The sequence below is a fragment of the Papio anubis genome, chromosome 12, assembly GCF_008728515.1.
Source record: "Papio anubis isolate 15944 chromosome 12, Panubis1.0, whole genome shotgun sequence".
Classification (NCBI taxonomy): domain Eukaryota; kingdom Metazoa; phylum Chordata; class Mammalia; order Primates; family Cercopithecidae; genus Papio; species Papio anubis.
The window spans coordinates 77,015,068-77,030,307 of NC_044987.1; the positions used below are offsets into that span (position 1 = coordinate 77,015,068).

General features: G+C 49.6%; 1 protein-coding gene across 1 annotated transcript; it reads left to right on the forward strand.

Annotated features, from left to right (window-relative positions):
* Positions 1 to 272: 272 nt before the first annotated feature.
* Positions 273 to 2,843, forward strand: MYOD1 (myogenic differentiation 1). Its single transcript, XM_003910163.4, has 3 exons — positions 273 to 1,114; positions 1,606 to 1,684; positions 1,966 to 2,843. Exons 1-3 carry the CDS (start codon positions 485 to 487, stop codon positions 2,214 to 2,216), a joined length of 960 nt encoding a protein of 319 aa, XP_003910212.1. The 5' UTR covers positions 273 to 484; the 3' UTR covers positions 2,217 to 2,843.
* The last annotated feature ends 12,397 nt before the right edge of the window (positions 2,844 to 15,240 follow it).

The following is a 15,240-nucleotide window of genomic DNA, read 5'->3' on the forward strand; positions in this document are numbered from 1 at the left end:
AAAGGGCGTGCCGGAGAGCCAAGTGCAGCCGCCTAAGGCTACCAGTCGCTCCCTCCCTCCCTGCCCGGCAGGGAACCGAGAGCGCGCGCCAGTGTGGAGGGGCGGGCTGGCTGGCCACTCTGCGGGCCCCTGCGGCCACCCAGGGGACTCCCCAAGCCCCGCCCCGCTGTGTTCCTATTGGCCTCGGGCTCCCCCGCCCCTAGCTGCCCGCCTGGGCTCCGGGGCGTTTAGGCTACGACGGATAAATAGCCCAGGGCGCCTGGCGCGAAGCTAGGGGTGAGGAAGCCCTAGGGCGCTGCCGCCGTTTTCCTTAACCACAAATCGGGCGGGACAGGACAGGGAGGGGTGGGGGACAGTGGGTGGTCATTCACACTTCCAGCACTTTATTATCAACAGCCGGGGTTCCCGAGGGGCAGAAAATTCCGGCCACTCTCTGCCGCTTGGGTTGGGCGAAGCCAGGACGGTGCCGCGCCACCGCCAGGATATGGAGCTACTGTCGCCACCGCTCCGCGACGTAGACCTGACGGGCCCCGACGGCTCTCTCTGCTCCTTTGCCACAACGGACGACTTCTATGACGACCCGTGTTTCGACTCCCCGGACCTGCGCTTCTTCGAAGACCTGGACCCGCGCCTGATGCACGTGGGCGCGCTCCTGAAACCCGAAGAGCACTCGCACTTCCCCGCGGCGGTGCACCCGGCCCAGGGCGCGCGTGAGGACGAACATGTGCGCGCGCCCAGCGGGCACCACCAGGCGGGCCGCTGCCTACTGTGGGCCTGCAAGGCGTGCAAGCGCAAGACCACCAACGCCGACCGCCGCAAGGCCGCCACCATGCGCGAGCGGCGCCGCCTGAGCAAAGTAAATGAGGCCTTTGAGACGCTGAAGCGCTGCACGTCCAGCAACCCGAACCAGCGGTTGCCCAAGGTGGAGATCCTGCGCAACGCCATCCGCTATATCGAGGGCCTGCAGGCTTTGCTGCGCGACCAGGACGCCGCGCCCCCTGGCGCCGCCGCCGCCTTCTATGCGCCCGGCCCGCTGCCCCCAGGCCGCGGCGGCGAGCACTACAGTGGCGACTCCGACGCGTCCAGCCCGCGCTCCAACTGCTCCGACGGCATGGTAAGGCCGGGACCCCAGGAAGTGAGGAAGTTAGGGCGGCGCTCCGAATATCTGGGATGTGCTTCCAAGGGCGGGAAGCTGGCCTTGCGGGAGGTTTAGTACAGGATCCTTTCCAAGAGAGAGGACCCCCGTGTAATGGGCAGCTGTCACTGGGGTAGCCTAATTGTTTTGGAAGCGTGCGGGCAAGCGTTCGAGCCACCCCGTTGGGGGCGCGATTAGAACACTGCAGCGCGGACATGAAGATCTTTTTCTGTATTTTTCCCTACTTCCAAAATGTAAATTTGCGCCCCTTGGTGACTGTCCGCCCTTGGTTTGGCCCTGCATGTTGCAGACCTCATCTCCTACCCACCCGTAATCACCCCCAACCAGGACAGGTCTGGGCCCGGAACTCGAGGCTGGGGCTAGAGTTAGGGAGGGGGCGGCTACAGGGATTGGTGTTCGGGCCCCGCGCCGTCCCGCGGGCCTGACTCAGTCGCCCTTGCTGTTTGCAGATGGACTACAGCGGCCCCCCGAGCGGCGCCCGGCGGCGGAACTGCTACGAAGGCGCCTACTACAGCGAGGCGCCCAGCGGTAGGTATTCCGGGCTTCGCCCTGCTCGCTCCTCCTCCCCATGGCCTTCATAGAGCTGTCCTGGCCTCTCTCTATCTAGGACGCCCCCACCCCAACTCACACACGCCTATGTCCCGGGAGGTGGTGCAGGCGATGAAATACTAAGCAAGTAGCTCCTCCTTTCGATTGTCCCGGACTCTGACAAGTCCTCAGTTTCCAATCTGTCTCAAAGTACTGGACCCAGGGGTGGGAGGCTTGTCGCGGCCGCACCCCTGCTTACTAACCGAGCCCTCCCCGCGCAGAACCCAGGCCCGGGAAGAGTGCGGCGGTGTCGAGCCTAGACTGCCTGTCCAGCATCGTGGAGCGCATCTCCACCGAGAGCCCTGCGGCGCCCGCGCTCCTGCTGGCCGACGTGCCTCCGGAGTCGCCTCCGAGCGGGCAAGAGGCTGCCGCCCCCAGCGAGGAAGAGAGCGGCGACCCCACCCAGTCCCCGGACGCCGCCCCGCAGTGCCCTGCGGGTGCGAACCCCAACCCGATCTACCAGGTGCTCTGAGGGGCGGGTGGCCGCCCACCCGCCCGAGGGATGGTGCCCCTAGGGTCCCTCGCGCCCAAAAGATTGAACTTAAATGCCCCCTCCCAACAGCGCTTTAAAAGCGACCCCTCTTGAGGTGGGAGAGGCGGGAGAACTGAAGTTTCCGCCTTCTGCCACCCAGGGCAAGGACTCAGCGCGGTTTTTTCCACGCAGCACCCTTCCCGGAGATCCATGGCGATGGCCGCTCCGTGTTCCTCGGTGGGCCAGAGCTGAACCTTGAGGGGCCAAGTTCAGCTTTCTCGCGCCCTCCCCCATGGGGGTGAAACCCTCCCAGACCTAAGCCCTGCACCGGGATGCACCGGTAATTTGGGGGGCGTGAGGCCCAGGTGCACTCCTGTCCCAAATGTAGCAGGTGTAACCGTAACCCACTCCCAACCCGTTCCCCGGTTCAGGACCACTTTTTATAATACTTTTGTAATCTATTACTGTAAATAAGAGTTGCTTTGCCAGAGCAGGAGCCCCTGGGGCTGTATTTATCTCTGAGGCATGGTGTGTGGTGCTACAGGGAATTTGTACGTTTATACCGCAGGCGGGCGAGCCGCGGGCGCTCGCTCAGGTGTTCAAAATAAAGGCGCTAATTTATACTGCGGTGGCTCCAGCTTTCCCTGGGCATGGGAGTGGGATCCGGAGGAAAATCCGCAAACTGGGCCAGCTGTCCCTCAGCGACCCCTGTAGGCAGCAGGCGGATTGCAAGGAGGAAGCCTGCTGCCTGGGGAAGGAAGGAGGGGTGCAAATTTGTCCAATACGTGGGGAAGTTCCTCTGACCTTGACTACCTCACCACACACTTCCGTGGCTCTTATGGAAGGGTACACAGGTTGATATGAGTATTTTTTAAACCCATGTCTGAGCTCGCCTCCCAGAGATTCTGATTTAATGTTTCTGCCCCAGATACCCAGGGCCAGGTACTGGTATTTTTTTCAAAAGCTCCCCAGGTGATTCTGAAGTTCATTCAAGGCTGAGAATCATCCCCTCCATATACAGTGAATGAACCCAGGTGTGATAACCAGAAGAACCACAGGAAGGTTGTGGCCCAGGCATCACTTGGGGGCCTCCTGGGTATAGAAGATGTGATAGGGTGCCCACAGCATTCTGAGGAAAAGCTAAATGAGTGTAGAGATGTGCTGTAAGCTCTCTGGCACTTACAAGCCATTAGTAATAGGTGTAAATGCAAAGAGGCAACATAGAAGGCCAGACAGGCGCAGACACCTCTACCCAGCACCCAGAGCACCCCTGCTCTATTAGATTCCATAGGACGACAGGAGCCCGGATCCTGTGAGCAGAGCGGCATGTGGGCCAGCCTCATCACAGGTGGCATAGGTACTCTTCATCAGGCTATAACTCTCTGAGAGCAGAGGAGGGGGCATTTATTTAGCCTGGGTGTTGGGGAGGGCTTTCTGGAGGAGTTGTCATCTGAGCTCTCTCTTAAGAAACAAGAGTAGACAATGCACTCACAATGCACACGCGCCCGCGCGCGCACACACACACACATACACACACACAGGTACCTGTGCTTTCCCTCGGGTCCAAGGCCCCTGAGGGATGATCTGGCAAGGGTTCTTCCCCATTCACATACCACCTCCCCACTCCCAACACATGTGTGCCATCAGGACCTCAGGACCTCCTACATCCCACCCACAGATGCTCTTCCTGAAAACCCTACAGGCCCACTTTCAAGGGCTTTGTTTGCCAAGTAGGGGGCCCTCAGGAATGCACACAAGATGTGATGCCAGAAGGAATATCCTCATCACCTGTCTGAGGATCCATTCTCTGCTCTCCCCAACACAAGGTCCCTGGGGAGCTGCCCAGAGCTGTTCTGTTACTAATGATCCTCCACTTGTCTTCTGGCCACTTCCTCACATGTCCCTTGGAATTCTTTATACTCTTTTGAGACCCCCTGGGGTCCATTCATGAATTCATTGATTCCACAGATGCCAGGTCTTGTGCTGGGTGAAAACAGAGACCGTTGGATGCAGCTCCCGCCCTTGGGAAGCACACAAACATTTGGGAAGGATGGGACCCTTTTAGCAGCTGGTTACATCCTGATGAATTAAGTGCTGTACTGGAGGTGCACGTAGCAGGGGAACGCCATAGAAGCAAAGGGGAAGGTTTCCTAACTAGTCTGGGGGAGATATAGACAAACAGGTAAACTTTAATGAGAATCTTGAAGGAGTTGGTCATGAAAGAGGAGCCAACGAAGGGGGCTACAAGCTGAGGAAACAGCAGGTGCAAAGATCCAGGGGTGAGAGAAAGAAGACTGCCTTTGTGGAACTGCAGATGCTCATGGGGAGGGGCCAGAGGAAGATGGAATGGCAGAGGCAGGACCACAATGGACCTCATCTGGACTTCATCTTGAGGGCAGTAGGGAACCACACAGGAATCTAAACAGGGGAAGGATACAAATAATTCTGTATTTTAAAAAGGCCAGTTTGGGCTGGCAGAATAGGTAGGAGAGAACACGACTTGAGACAGGGAGATCTTTCAGGAAGTCACTGGAGTTGCTTACAGGAGGTATGACATATCCTGAACTGGCCTGGGCCAAATAATGTGTTGGTGTTCAGGGTACAGCAGAGAACATTGAAGGCACAGTCTCTACCTTCATACAGCTTAAAATCCACTGGGGAAGTAGCCATGAGATGAAGAACCAAGTGAATAAACACATGTTATAAATGATGAGAAACACCATAAGGAAAGGCAACAGGTGTAAGCAGAGGTGGTAATGCCGAGTGAGAAGGCAAGCAGGTCGACGGAGGAGGCAGAATTTCTGCACCAAGGGAAGCAATTCTATACATGAAGAGGGTCCCAGGATCCTAGAGGGCATCCATGTATAATTAGAAGAAAGTACCCCTTCTTTCCTGGGACATTGCCCTGCACCAGGGATCATGACTAGGCAGGCAGAGAGCTGGCTGGACTTCAGCCCCTACTCACCTCCTCAGCTGGGTACACTTGTGTAGTAACAACCTGCGCAACTTCACAGCGCCTTGTGTGTGGAGGCCCTAGAAAGTGAAGAGGAAGGAGGAGCCTTGGATGACTCCAGGCTCTGGTTTGCTTCAGACGTGAGGCCATGGTTTGCTTCTAAGTAAGTGGTGGTGCCGTTACACAGATAGGGATCTTAGGAGAAGAAGCAGGTATAGCAACACATCTATTGTAGAATACTTTAGGACAGAAACCTCATTCAAACTAGCCTAAACCCCACAAAAGGGTGTGTTGGAAGCTCATGGGGCAGCTCATATCTGGAGTTAGAGCTATAAGCACCACAGCATCTATGGACTTTGGGAGCTAGAGCTCCTCTCACACTTCTAGGCTGCCCACTTCGTGTCTCTGCTTGGCTTCACTTTCTCCTAGTCCATATTGGTTTTCTCCAGAAACTCATGGGTTACCATGGATCTTACCATTAAACCCAGTTAGAAAATTCCCAGGCTTGGCACAGTGGCTCACGCCTGTAGTCCCAGCACTTTGGGAGGCTGAGGCAGGTAGATCACGAGGTCAGGAGTTCGAGACCAGCCTGGCCAACTTGGTAAAACCCCGTCTCTACTAAAAATATAAAAACTAGCCAGGTATGGTGACGCACGCCTGTAATCCCAGCTACTTGGGAGGCTGAGGCAGGAGAACTGCTTGAACCCGGGAGGTGGAGGTTGCAGTGAGCTGAGATCACACCATTGCACTCCAGCTCTGGGCAACAGAGCAAGACTCCATCTTGGGGGAAAAAAAGAAAAGAAAATTCCCAGGGAAGAAGTCCAATTAGACCAGCTTAGATCATGAGCCAGGATTTGAACCCAGGCAGAGGGCTCCAGAGACTGTACTCTTGGCTCCCTTGCTCTGTGTCTTCTGCAGAGGATGTCAGAAGAGAGGAACTGAGAAAAGTCAGGCAGGAAGGGAGCAGCTGGAGATTGGGTCACACCACCGAGGATAAGGTTTGAGGTCCCCTCTTAGCCTGTCCCTTACCTCAGTCCCCTCTAGGGGGGACAACTGGCTGAGCCTGACTTCACTTGCAGTGTAGACGCAACATCCTTTGCTCATGGAGCCGTTTTACCTGCGTTGGATCTGAGGAAGCACCAGGGCCATGCTCTCCACAGAGACATATGTATATGTCTTTACACATATGTGCTCATACAAAAGCACATGTGTACCCAGAGCACACCACCAGAGGCTGATAGACTGTGAAGACAATAAAGTTTAAGCTTCAGTTCCCCTCTCTCATATGAGCCCCTTCTAAGGTCCTGGGGGAAACCCTAGAAATATGTCTATATGGTCTAGCTACTTTTTAAATTTGCCCAAGTAAATCACTTTTAACAATTGGTTATGACCATTGTCTCTTTCTATTCTGACCCTTGTGTTGGGTAGCATTTATGGGGATGTTGGGATCAGTCCTATCTAAAGGTATAAATTTCATTTGGGTTTAGTGGAATACATTTTAAATAAATGAAATATAAAACTAAGCAATAATGGTGAACAATGATATAAAATTAAATGATTCTGACATTGAGAAGACAATTAGAACCACAAAATTTATCTAGATCATACCAAAAAGTGGTTTATTAAAAGAAGAAGAGAATTTTCTAATAGATATATGGAAAAGACTCTTGCATGGTTTAATAATTCCACCAGTGAATAATGGTAAATTACATGAACACATTGGGAAAATATTTAAATTTTTTGCTGATCTGTTACAAACTACTGGCATCCAGAAAGATAGCATAAAATTCATAATATGCCACTATAACAAGACCTCAACATCATCAACACAATTTTTAATGAAACTTGTCAATTAAAAAATATTTAAAATTAGTCACCACACAAGAAAACTCAAAATGCCTTAAGTTTTTACAGCCCACAGATGAAAGAAACTTGATTGAGGTTTCCTCAAATTTGACATCAATTCTAAAAATGTACATGACATTTCCAATAGACTTGTGAGCTTGAAAGAAATTTCCTTAAATTATCAATGGTACAAAACAAGTTTTGATCAACCATGTTGAAGGAAAGACTGAATAATCTCTTTATTCTCTGTATAGAAAATGATATTATAAAACCATTGTCACATGAAGAAGCAATCAAAGAATGTGCAGCCGGATGCGGGTGGAAAGAGGTAGGCAAGACTGAAAAAGGCAAGAAAAAGGAGCAAGAGGTGGAAGGTAGATGGAATGAGGAGACGAGGAGGAAGATAAAAGCAAAGATGATGATGTGATAATTATGAAAAACAAGTTGGTCCTAGCTCCGTTTTTTTTTTTTTTTTTTTTTCCCCTCTCATCTATAAGGCATTTGAAACACCCGGACTGCACACAAGTCACTCCTATTTAAAAACATTCAATGAGAGGCTGTGCAATATTTGTTTTTACATTGCACAGGGTCACTTTTATGCAGTTAATAACTTATTTTTTCAGAGAACATGTGACAGTGGGTTTTAATTCATGTGAAACTTTCCCAGCAACAGGGGGAAGTGAGTCCCATGATATGTCAATGGCTACATAATTCCCTGGGATCTAGGCCTGGCTGTGTCATTGACCAGCTCTAAGATCTTGGGAATGGGACTTAATCCACCTGGACTTTGGCATTTACTCTGGAGTAAATTAGTAAATGTAAAAGGTATGTCTCAGTTTTGAAATTATTTCATAATTTGCTTAAAGCATTTCAAAGAAAGAAGAGATTATGAAGTAGATCTCTTACAGATAAGGGAACTGGGACCACAACAAACTGAGAAGCTTATTCTCAGCACAGACAACTCAATTATAGCCTCCTGGTTAACTGGTCCTTCTTTCTTTTACTTTTCCAAATTTTTAAATTAAGATATAATTCACAACCACAAAATTCATCCTTTTAAAATCCATAGTTCAATGGTTTGTACTATATGCACAAGGCTGTGCAACCACCACCACTATCTAATCTCAAAGCATGTTCATCACCCCCAAAAGAAACCCATACGCATTAGCCATCACTCTTCACTATCCCCTTCTTCCTGCCTGCCCCTGGCAACCACTAACCTACTTTCTGTCTCTATGGATTTGCCTGTTTGGGATATTTCAGATGAATGGGATCATGTATAAAATTCATAATATGCCACTGTAACTAGACCTCAACACTTAACATCAACATCATGTTTTCAAGCTTCATCTATCTTTTTTTTATTTTTTGAGACAGAGTTTTCCCTCCTGCCCACCTCTGCCTCCCAAAGTGCTAGGATTACAGGTGTGAGCCACTGCTGGAGTGCAGTGGCATGATCTCGGCTCACTGCAACCTTCACCTCCTGGGTTGAAGTGATTCTTCTGTCTCAGCCTCCCAAGTAACTGGGATTACAGGTACCCACTACCACGCTCAGCTAATTTTTGTATTTTTAGTAGAGACGGGGTTTCATCATGTTAGCCAGGCTGGTCTTAAACTCCTGACCTCAGGTGATCCACCCACCTCAGCCTCCCAAAGTGCTGGGATTACAGGTGTGAGCCACTGCACCCGGCCAGTTCATCTATCTTACAGCATGTAGCATACTTCATTCCTTTTTATGCTGAATAATAGTGTATTATATGGATATATCACACTTTTTAAATTCATTCATCAGTTGATGGTCACATGGGTTATTTCTACTTCTTCGCTATTAGGAATAATGCTGCTATGAACATTCAAGTACAAGTGTCTGGGTAAATGTATGCTTTCAATTTTCTTGGGTATGTATCTAAAAGCAGAATTGCTAGCTGTATCACTCCATGTTTAAATTTTTGAGGAACTGTCAAACTTTTTCTCAAAGCCGCTGCACCATTTTATATTCCCATCAGCAACATATAGGGGTTCCAATTTCTCCACATCTTTGACAACATTCTGTTATCTTTTTTATTAGAAGTAGCCTAGTGGGTGTGAAGTGGGTTTTGAGTTGCATTTCTCTAATTACATGTCGAGCATGTTTTCATGTACATATTGAGTATTTGTATATCTTATTTGGAGAAATGTCCATTCAAATTCTTTGCCCATTTTGAACTTAGGTTGTCTTTTTGCTGTTGAGCGATACGGTTTGGCTCTGTGTCCCCATCAAGATCTCACCTAAAATTGTAATCCCCATAATCCCCAGGTGTCAAGTGCAGGACCAGGTGGAGGTAATTGGATCATTGGGAGTGGTTTCCCCCATGCTGTTCTCATGATAGTGAGTTCTCAATGAGATCTGATGGTTTTATAAGTGTCTGATGTTTCCCCTGCTTGCGCTCACTACATGCTGCCACCCTGTGAAGAAGGTGCCTGCCTTCTGCCATGATTCTAAGTTTCCCGAGGCCTCCCCAGCAATGCAGAACTGTGAGTCAATTAAATCTTTCTTTTATAAATTACCGAGTCTTGGGTATTTCTTCACAGCAGTGTGAGAACGGACTAATACATTGAGTTATGAGAGTTCCTTATATAATCTAGATATCAGACTCTTACCAGATATAGGATTTGCAATTATATCTCCCATTCTGCGAATTCTTTTCACTTCCTTTGAAGCACAAAAGTTTATTTTATTTTGATGAGATCCAAGTTATCTACTGTTCCCTTTTTTTCTTTTTTTGTTTGTGTTTTTGACATCATATCTAAGAAACCATTACTTACTTCAAGTCCTTCTAAGAGTTTTATGATTTTGGTCATAACATTGAGGAATTTCATCCATTTTTAATTTTTCATATGGTGTGAGGATGGGATCCAAATTCATTCTTTTGCATATGAATATCCAGTTGTTTTAGCATCATTTATTGAAGTGACGATTCTTTCTCCATTGAATTGTCTTGGCACTCTTGTCAAAAATTAATTGACCATAAATGTATGAGTTTATTTCTGTACTCTCAGTTCTATTCCATTGATCTATCTATCTGTCTTTATGCCAATACCACACAGTCTTGATTATTGTAGTGTGGTAGTTAGTTTTGAAATTGGGAAGTGTGAGTCCTCCAGCTTTATGCTCCTTCTTCAATATTGTTGTGAGTTTTCTGGGCCCCTTGCATTTCATAATGTATCTTTAAGTAGTCCTGTGCAGGAGGTGATTTCAGTAGCTACTAACTGTGCCTGGTACCATCTGGGACCTATAAATTGGCATAGAAATTTAAAGCAGGGTCTTGTTAGTACACAGAAAAAAATAGTTATATTGGAGGGAAGGTGATGATTTTTTAAATTTCCAGTCATATTTGATGCAGCTCGTGTAAAATAAATGTTGCATTAACTAAATATTATATTGTAATTGCAAAACAAGTTGCAACTGTTTTGTTGGCAAACTGAATGCTTCCAAATAAGTGTAACTTATTTTAAATCATTATATAGGTGTGTTCGTGCAGTTAATAAAAATATGAAGCTTTTTTCTGTATTTTTTTTTTTGAGATGGAGTCTCGCTCTGTTGCCCAGGCTGGAGTGTAGTGGCACGATCTTGGCTCCTGTCTCAGCCTCCCGAGTAGCTGGAACTACCGGTGCCCACCACCACGCCCAGCTAATTTTTTTGTTTTTTTAGTAGAGACGGGGTTTCACCGTGTTAGCCAGGATGGTCTTAATCTCCTGACCTCGTGATCTGCCCACCTCGGCCTCCCAAAGTGCTGGGATTACAGGCATGAGCCACCGCACCTGGCCCTGTATTTTTTAATATTTCTAGTACATGTCAGTTTTTTAAAAATTTATATTTGGTCTTGAATCCTTTTCTAAGTCTAAATAAATATTCACTTTTGTACCCAACTTTGTATTCTTTTTTGCTTTCTTTTTTAAAAGAATCACCCCCAAAACTTCCAGGCTTCAGGCCCTACACACCCTGGACCCACCTCTGCATACTGATCATGCTCACCTGCAGGTTGACATATCCACAGGTGTATGCACAGGAGAACTTGCCAGGCTCTCCCTATCAGAGGAGCCACAGAGGGAAGACCTTTAGGGTAGTCATGAGTCTCCAGCTGCTTCTGGGAGGAGAACTCAGTGTCCTCTGCACAGTCCTGCTGTGAACATGCTTGCAGGAGGGCCTGCACCCACACAGCCTCCCTACCCATATGCATGCCTGACCATGTTCACCACAGCCATTATCTCATCTCACCCTTCCCAGCCTCCCTCCCACAGCCTGCAGGGAGAGGCTCCAGGCCCAGGGGCGGGGGGGGCTGATGCTCTGCCCCCAGGGCCACACTGACACCCTAAGGGGCATTGCTGAAGGATGGTAGGAGTCCATGAGGGAGAGGGAGTGTGAGGGCTGGTCACAGAGGGATGAGAGTTGGGCTAGGGAGCCTGAAGGAAGGGAGAAAAGGGAAGAAGAGGAGATGAGGTACCATGTCATTTAATCCTCATCAAATATTGGTCCCCTTATGGATAATGAGGAAATAGAAGCCTAGAGAGGGAATGGGACTAGTCGACACAGCTAGTAAGCAGCAAAAATGGGATTTGTAACCAAGTCTGTCTACATCAGTGGTTCTCTGGACCGGAAGAGATTTTTACCTCCCAGGGGACATTTGGCAGTGTCTGTAGACCTTTTTGGTGATCGAGGCTGGGAAAGAGGCTTCTACCGACACCTAGTGGACAGAGGCCTGCTAAATATCCTGCAATGCACAGTACAGCACCCCACCCCAACTCTGGCAAAGGATTACATCTGATCCAAGATGTCAACAGTGCAGAAGTTGAAAAACCCTGGTCTAAACACCTTCCAAGAGTATTCTTCACCTTGGCCCCTTTCTGGACTTCCCCTGGCCTAAGCCATCTTGGAGCCCCTGCCCCAAAGTTTCCAAGAAGGAACAGCTGTATACCTCGCTGCAGTCCAGCCCAGGTTACCAGGGTCACTGTTCAAGTTACAGATCTGTAGCCAGGGTCACTGATTTCCCACTACGGGATCTCTGGTTTCAATCTTCCCTGACCATTGGAGGGAGGCGGTATGGTCTGGGGAGAGGATGCCTGCCACCCCCATCGCTTACCATCAGAGCAGGGCTACTACCCTTGAAGCCTTCTGGGTCAATACCCAGCTTAGGTTAGTTTCCAGCCATGGCCACAAGATGGCACCCCAGCCCACCAGGAGAGCTGAGGCTCTGGGCCTGGGAGAGCAGCATGGAGGATGTGCCAACCTGGACAAAAGCCTAGGGGCTGGACTTGGGCCAGTTCCAGAGCTTAGCAGGACCAGATCTAAGGCCTGCACGTGCCAGGTGGGAAAACATAGGCCAAACTTGGCTTCAGAACTCCCTTCACCATTTTTTTCAGTCCACTCCCAACACCAGCTCATATTCTAGCCTTTCCTACATGAAACTTACTGGAGCCCAGCAATCCCTTCTTGGGCCTGAACAAGAGAAATTCTAGAACTGAGGTGTTAAGGATACAGGAGTTATTATTATTACTCCAATACAACAGTAAAAAAAATGGAGGCACAGAGAAATTGAGTAACTTGCCCGAGGTCACAGCTAGTCAGTAGTGGAGCTGGGATTTGAACCCAGGCAGTCTGGTGTTAAAGTCTGTGCTCTTAGCCACTGAACATACCACCCCACCAGTAATTCACTGCTCCCACCCCCACCAGCCCCAGCTACCAAAGACCCTCTGGCACCAGACCACAAGCTTTCTTCTGCAAGGGAGGGGTAAATGGCTGCAAATAGGAGGCACTGCTCCAGAGTGGAAAAGGAGTGAGGTTTTCAGTCTAGCTGGGGGTCTGTGGTTAGTATTTGTGGGTGAGAAGCTAGGGATTGGTTAGTAATTCCTCCTTTTACTTCCTCCTACACCCTCTACTTCCGTTTTCTGGTTTTTGTTTTTTGTTGATTTCTTCTGTTTTGTCTTCTTGGTTTTCCTAGGCTGTCTGCAAATGCTAGCATTCTCCCAGTGTGAAGGGGAAGTGAGAGAAAAAAGTTTGATGTCCTGTTCAGGATACACAAGGGGGGCCATTCTTTGGGGCCTGGGCTGGGGGTGTGTTATCAGGGATCAAAGTGGAAATCCTAAGGTGGAACAGTGTGGGGCACCTTGGAAACAGCTACCCTCTCCTGCGGGGGAGCTCCTGTGTCTGAGTTTTCTCTGCTTATCTCTTGGGGGATTTTAGGGTGTAATGGGCTTTAGGGTGCCATGAATACCCTTTCACATTCCTTCTGCCTCCAACTCTGGCCTACCTCCCTCTTTCTAACACACCGTCCAGAGCCCCTAATCACCCAACCGTCCACCTACCAGGAGCCCCTTGTTTCTCTCTGTCTCTCTGTGACCCTCCTCAACTGCCTGGGTCACACTGCAGCCCTCCTTAGTATTCGCCATGGGGTAGTGATGGAGCCCTGCACCGATTCCCTAGAAGACCCTGGGTAAGTCCCTTCTCCTGACTTGGTCTCCATTAGGGGCTCCATACTCCCACAGTCTCTGCCACTTGGGTTCTAGGATCCCAGCCTCTCTCCTAGCCTTTCTCAAATCATCTGGAACTAAGTGAGGATCTACTGTGTTCTGGGCACTCTGGAGGGAAGCAAACAAAAAGCCCTGGAGGAGCTGATGGTCTTTTTATGGAGATCAGATGAGCTACGGAGAAGATCAGGAGCCATAGTCTGATCCCATGTGGTTCTGCAGGTGAGGAAAGAGGTGAAGTCCTGGAACCCTATGGCTGGTAGAATCTCAGAAGGTTTCTTGGGTGAGAAGAGGAGCTGGACATCTGGCTAGAAAGAAAGGAAGGTTTGGAGAGGCTGCTTTCTTGTCTCTCCTCATCTTGATTTCTCCCAGCTCTGTGTGTGTGTGTGTGTGTGTGTGTGTGTGTGTGTGTCTGCCTCTGTGTCCACCTTTTTCCCTTCCTTCTGGATTCTCCATGTCTATTTCATCTTCTACCAATGTTGGGACAGAATTTTCTGAGAACCTATATCTTGGGGATCTGAATATGGGCCAGGCTGGTCCACACCAGGCCAGGCTTCCTTGTGGTTAGGAGATGGGAACTCACACTGGTCAGGGTGAAAGGGACAATCAAAAACACTCTCATCCCTGCATTACTCTGAGATTGAAGGGGAAACAGCTCCTATTTAGAGGAATCACACAGATCAATATCTGGAAGGAGGAGGTGCCATGCAGGCCCCAAACTCCAACCCTCTCTTTGTCTCCACCCAACTCTGCCTGTGTTTCTGACTTAATTTGCCTCTCTGTCTCTCCCCTTGTCCTATTACCATCTGTCAATCCTTGCCCTGCCCCTCTCCACTCCTCCAAGTCTTTTACCCACCACACACAGATTTTCCTGTGGCTAGATTGGGATTCCCCTGACCAAGTAAGGAGAGCGATGTCTGTGGCACAGCTTTGTCCCCAGGCTCACGACAGCATCTGTGGGTCAGGGTAGAGGGACAGCTGTCTGCACAGTTAGAAAGTGCCAGCAGGTAATCAGAGCCTTGTATCTTCTTAATTAAATCGCCCTTTGCCCAGCCATCCTGTGTTCGATTGGTTTGAGCTGGGATCAATAAGCCTCTTTCCCAGCCCAGCCACCCCTGGAGCCGGGCCTGACCTCCCCAGTCATGCCTAGGCCCGCCTGGCCACCTCCCCAGAAGGTTGGGAGCTTCTCGAGGCCAGAGGCTGGGTCTGATACATCTCTTGTGTCCTTGTGCCTGGGACGGATCATGAAACAAGTAAGGAGTAAAGGAGTGAATGCTCTACTGAGTAAACCGAGGCACTAGCAGCAGGCATGGGCCAGGAAGGCTTTGAGGTTCAAACTGAAACTCCCACCCCCAGGACCAACTGTGAAGCTGGAGGAATCACAGCAAGCAGCTGCTCCCACCCAGCCCCCAGACATAACACCAGCTCCTCCCTTCCAGCCCCCAGACATAATCACCAAGGGCAGCTGAAGCCCTAGGAAGTGCAGGGTGGGGGTGTCAGTGCTCAGGGAAACTACGAGCAGTTGCTGCTTCTGACCTCTGAGGGCAGAAGGCCCTTTTCCTAAGGGATCTCCACCTAGGGATCCAGGGTTAGTGTGGGAGAGTCAGCGAGCTTGGATGGATGTGGCATTCATGGGAGACTCCCTCTGTCTGAAGCTGGAAAGGGCCCAGGGTCAGTAAGGAGTCCAAAGGGGTTAATAGGGGTCCAGGACTGATTGTTAGT

What these genes read in the sequence shown, in the direction of transcription:
- MYOD1 (XM_003910163.4), top strand. Translation starts at nt 485, where the DNA reads ATGGAGCTACTGTCGCCACCGCTCCGCGACGTAGACCTGACGGGCCCC. An exon ending in CCAACTGCTCCGACGGCATG is followed by an intron (nt 1,115 to 1,605) that starts GTAAGGCCGGGA and finishes TGCTGTTTGCAG; the next exon opens with ATGGACTACAGCGGCCCCCC. An exon ending in CTACAGCGAGGCGCCCAGCG is followed by an intron (nt 1,685 to 1,965) that starts GTAGGTATTCCG and finishes CTCCCCGCGCAG; the next exon opens with AACCCAGGCCCGGGAAGAGT.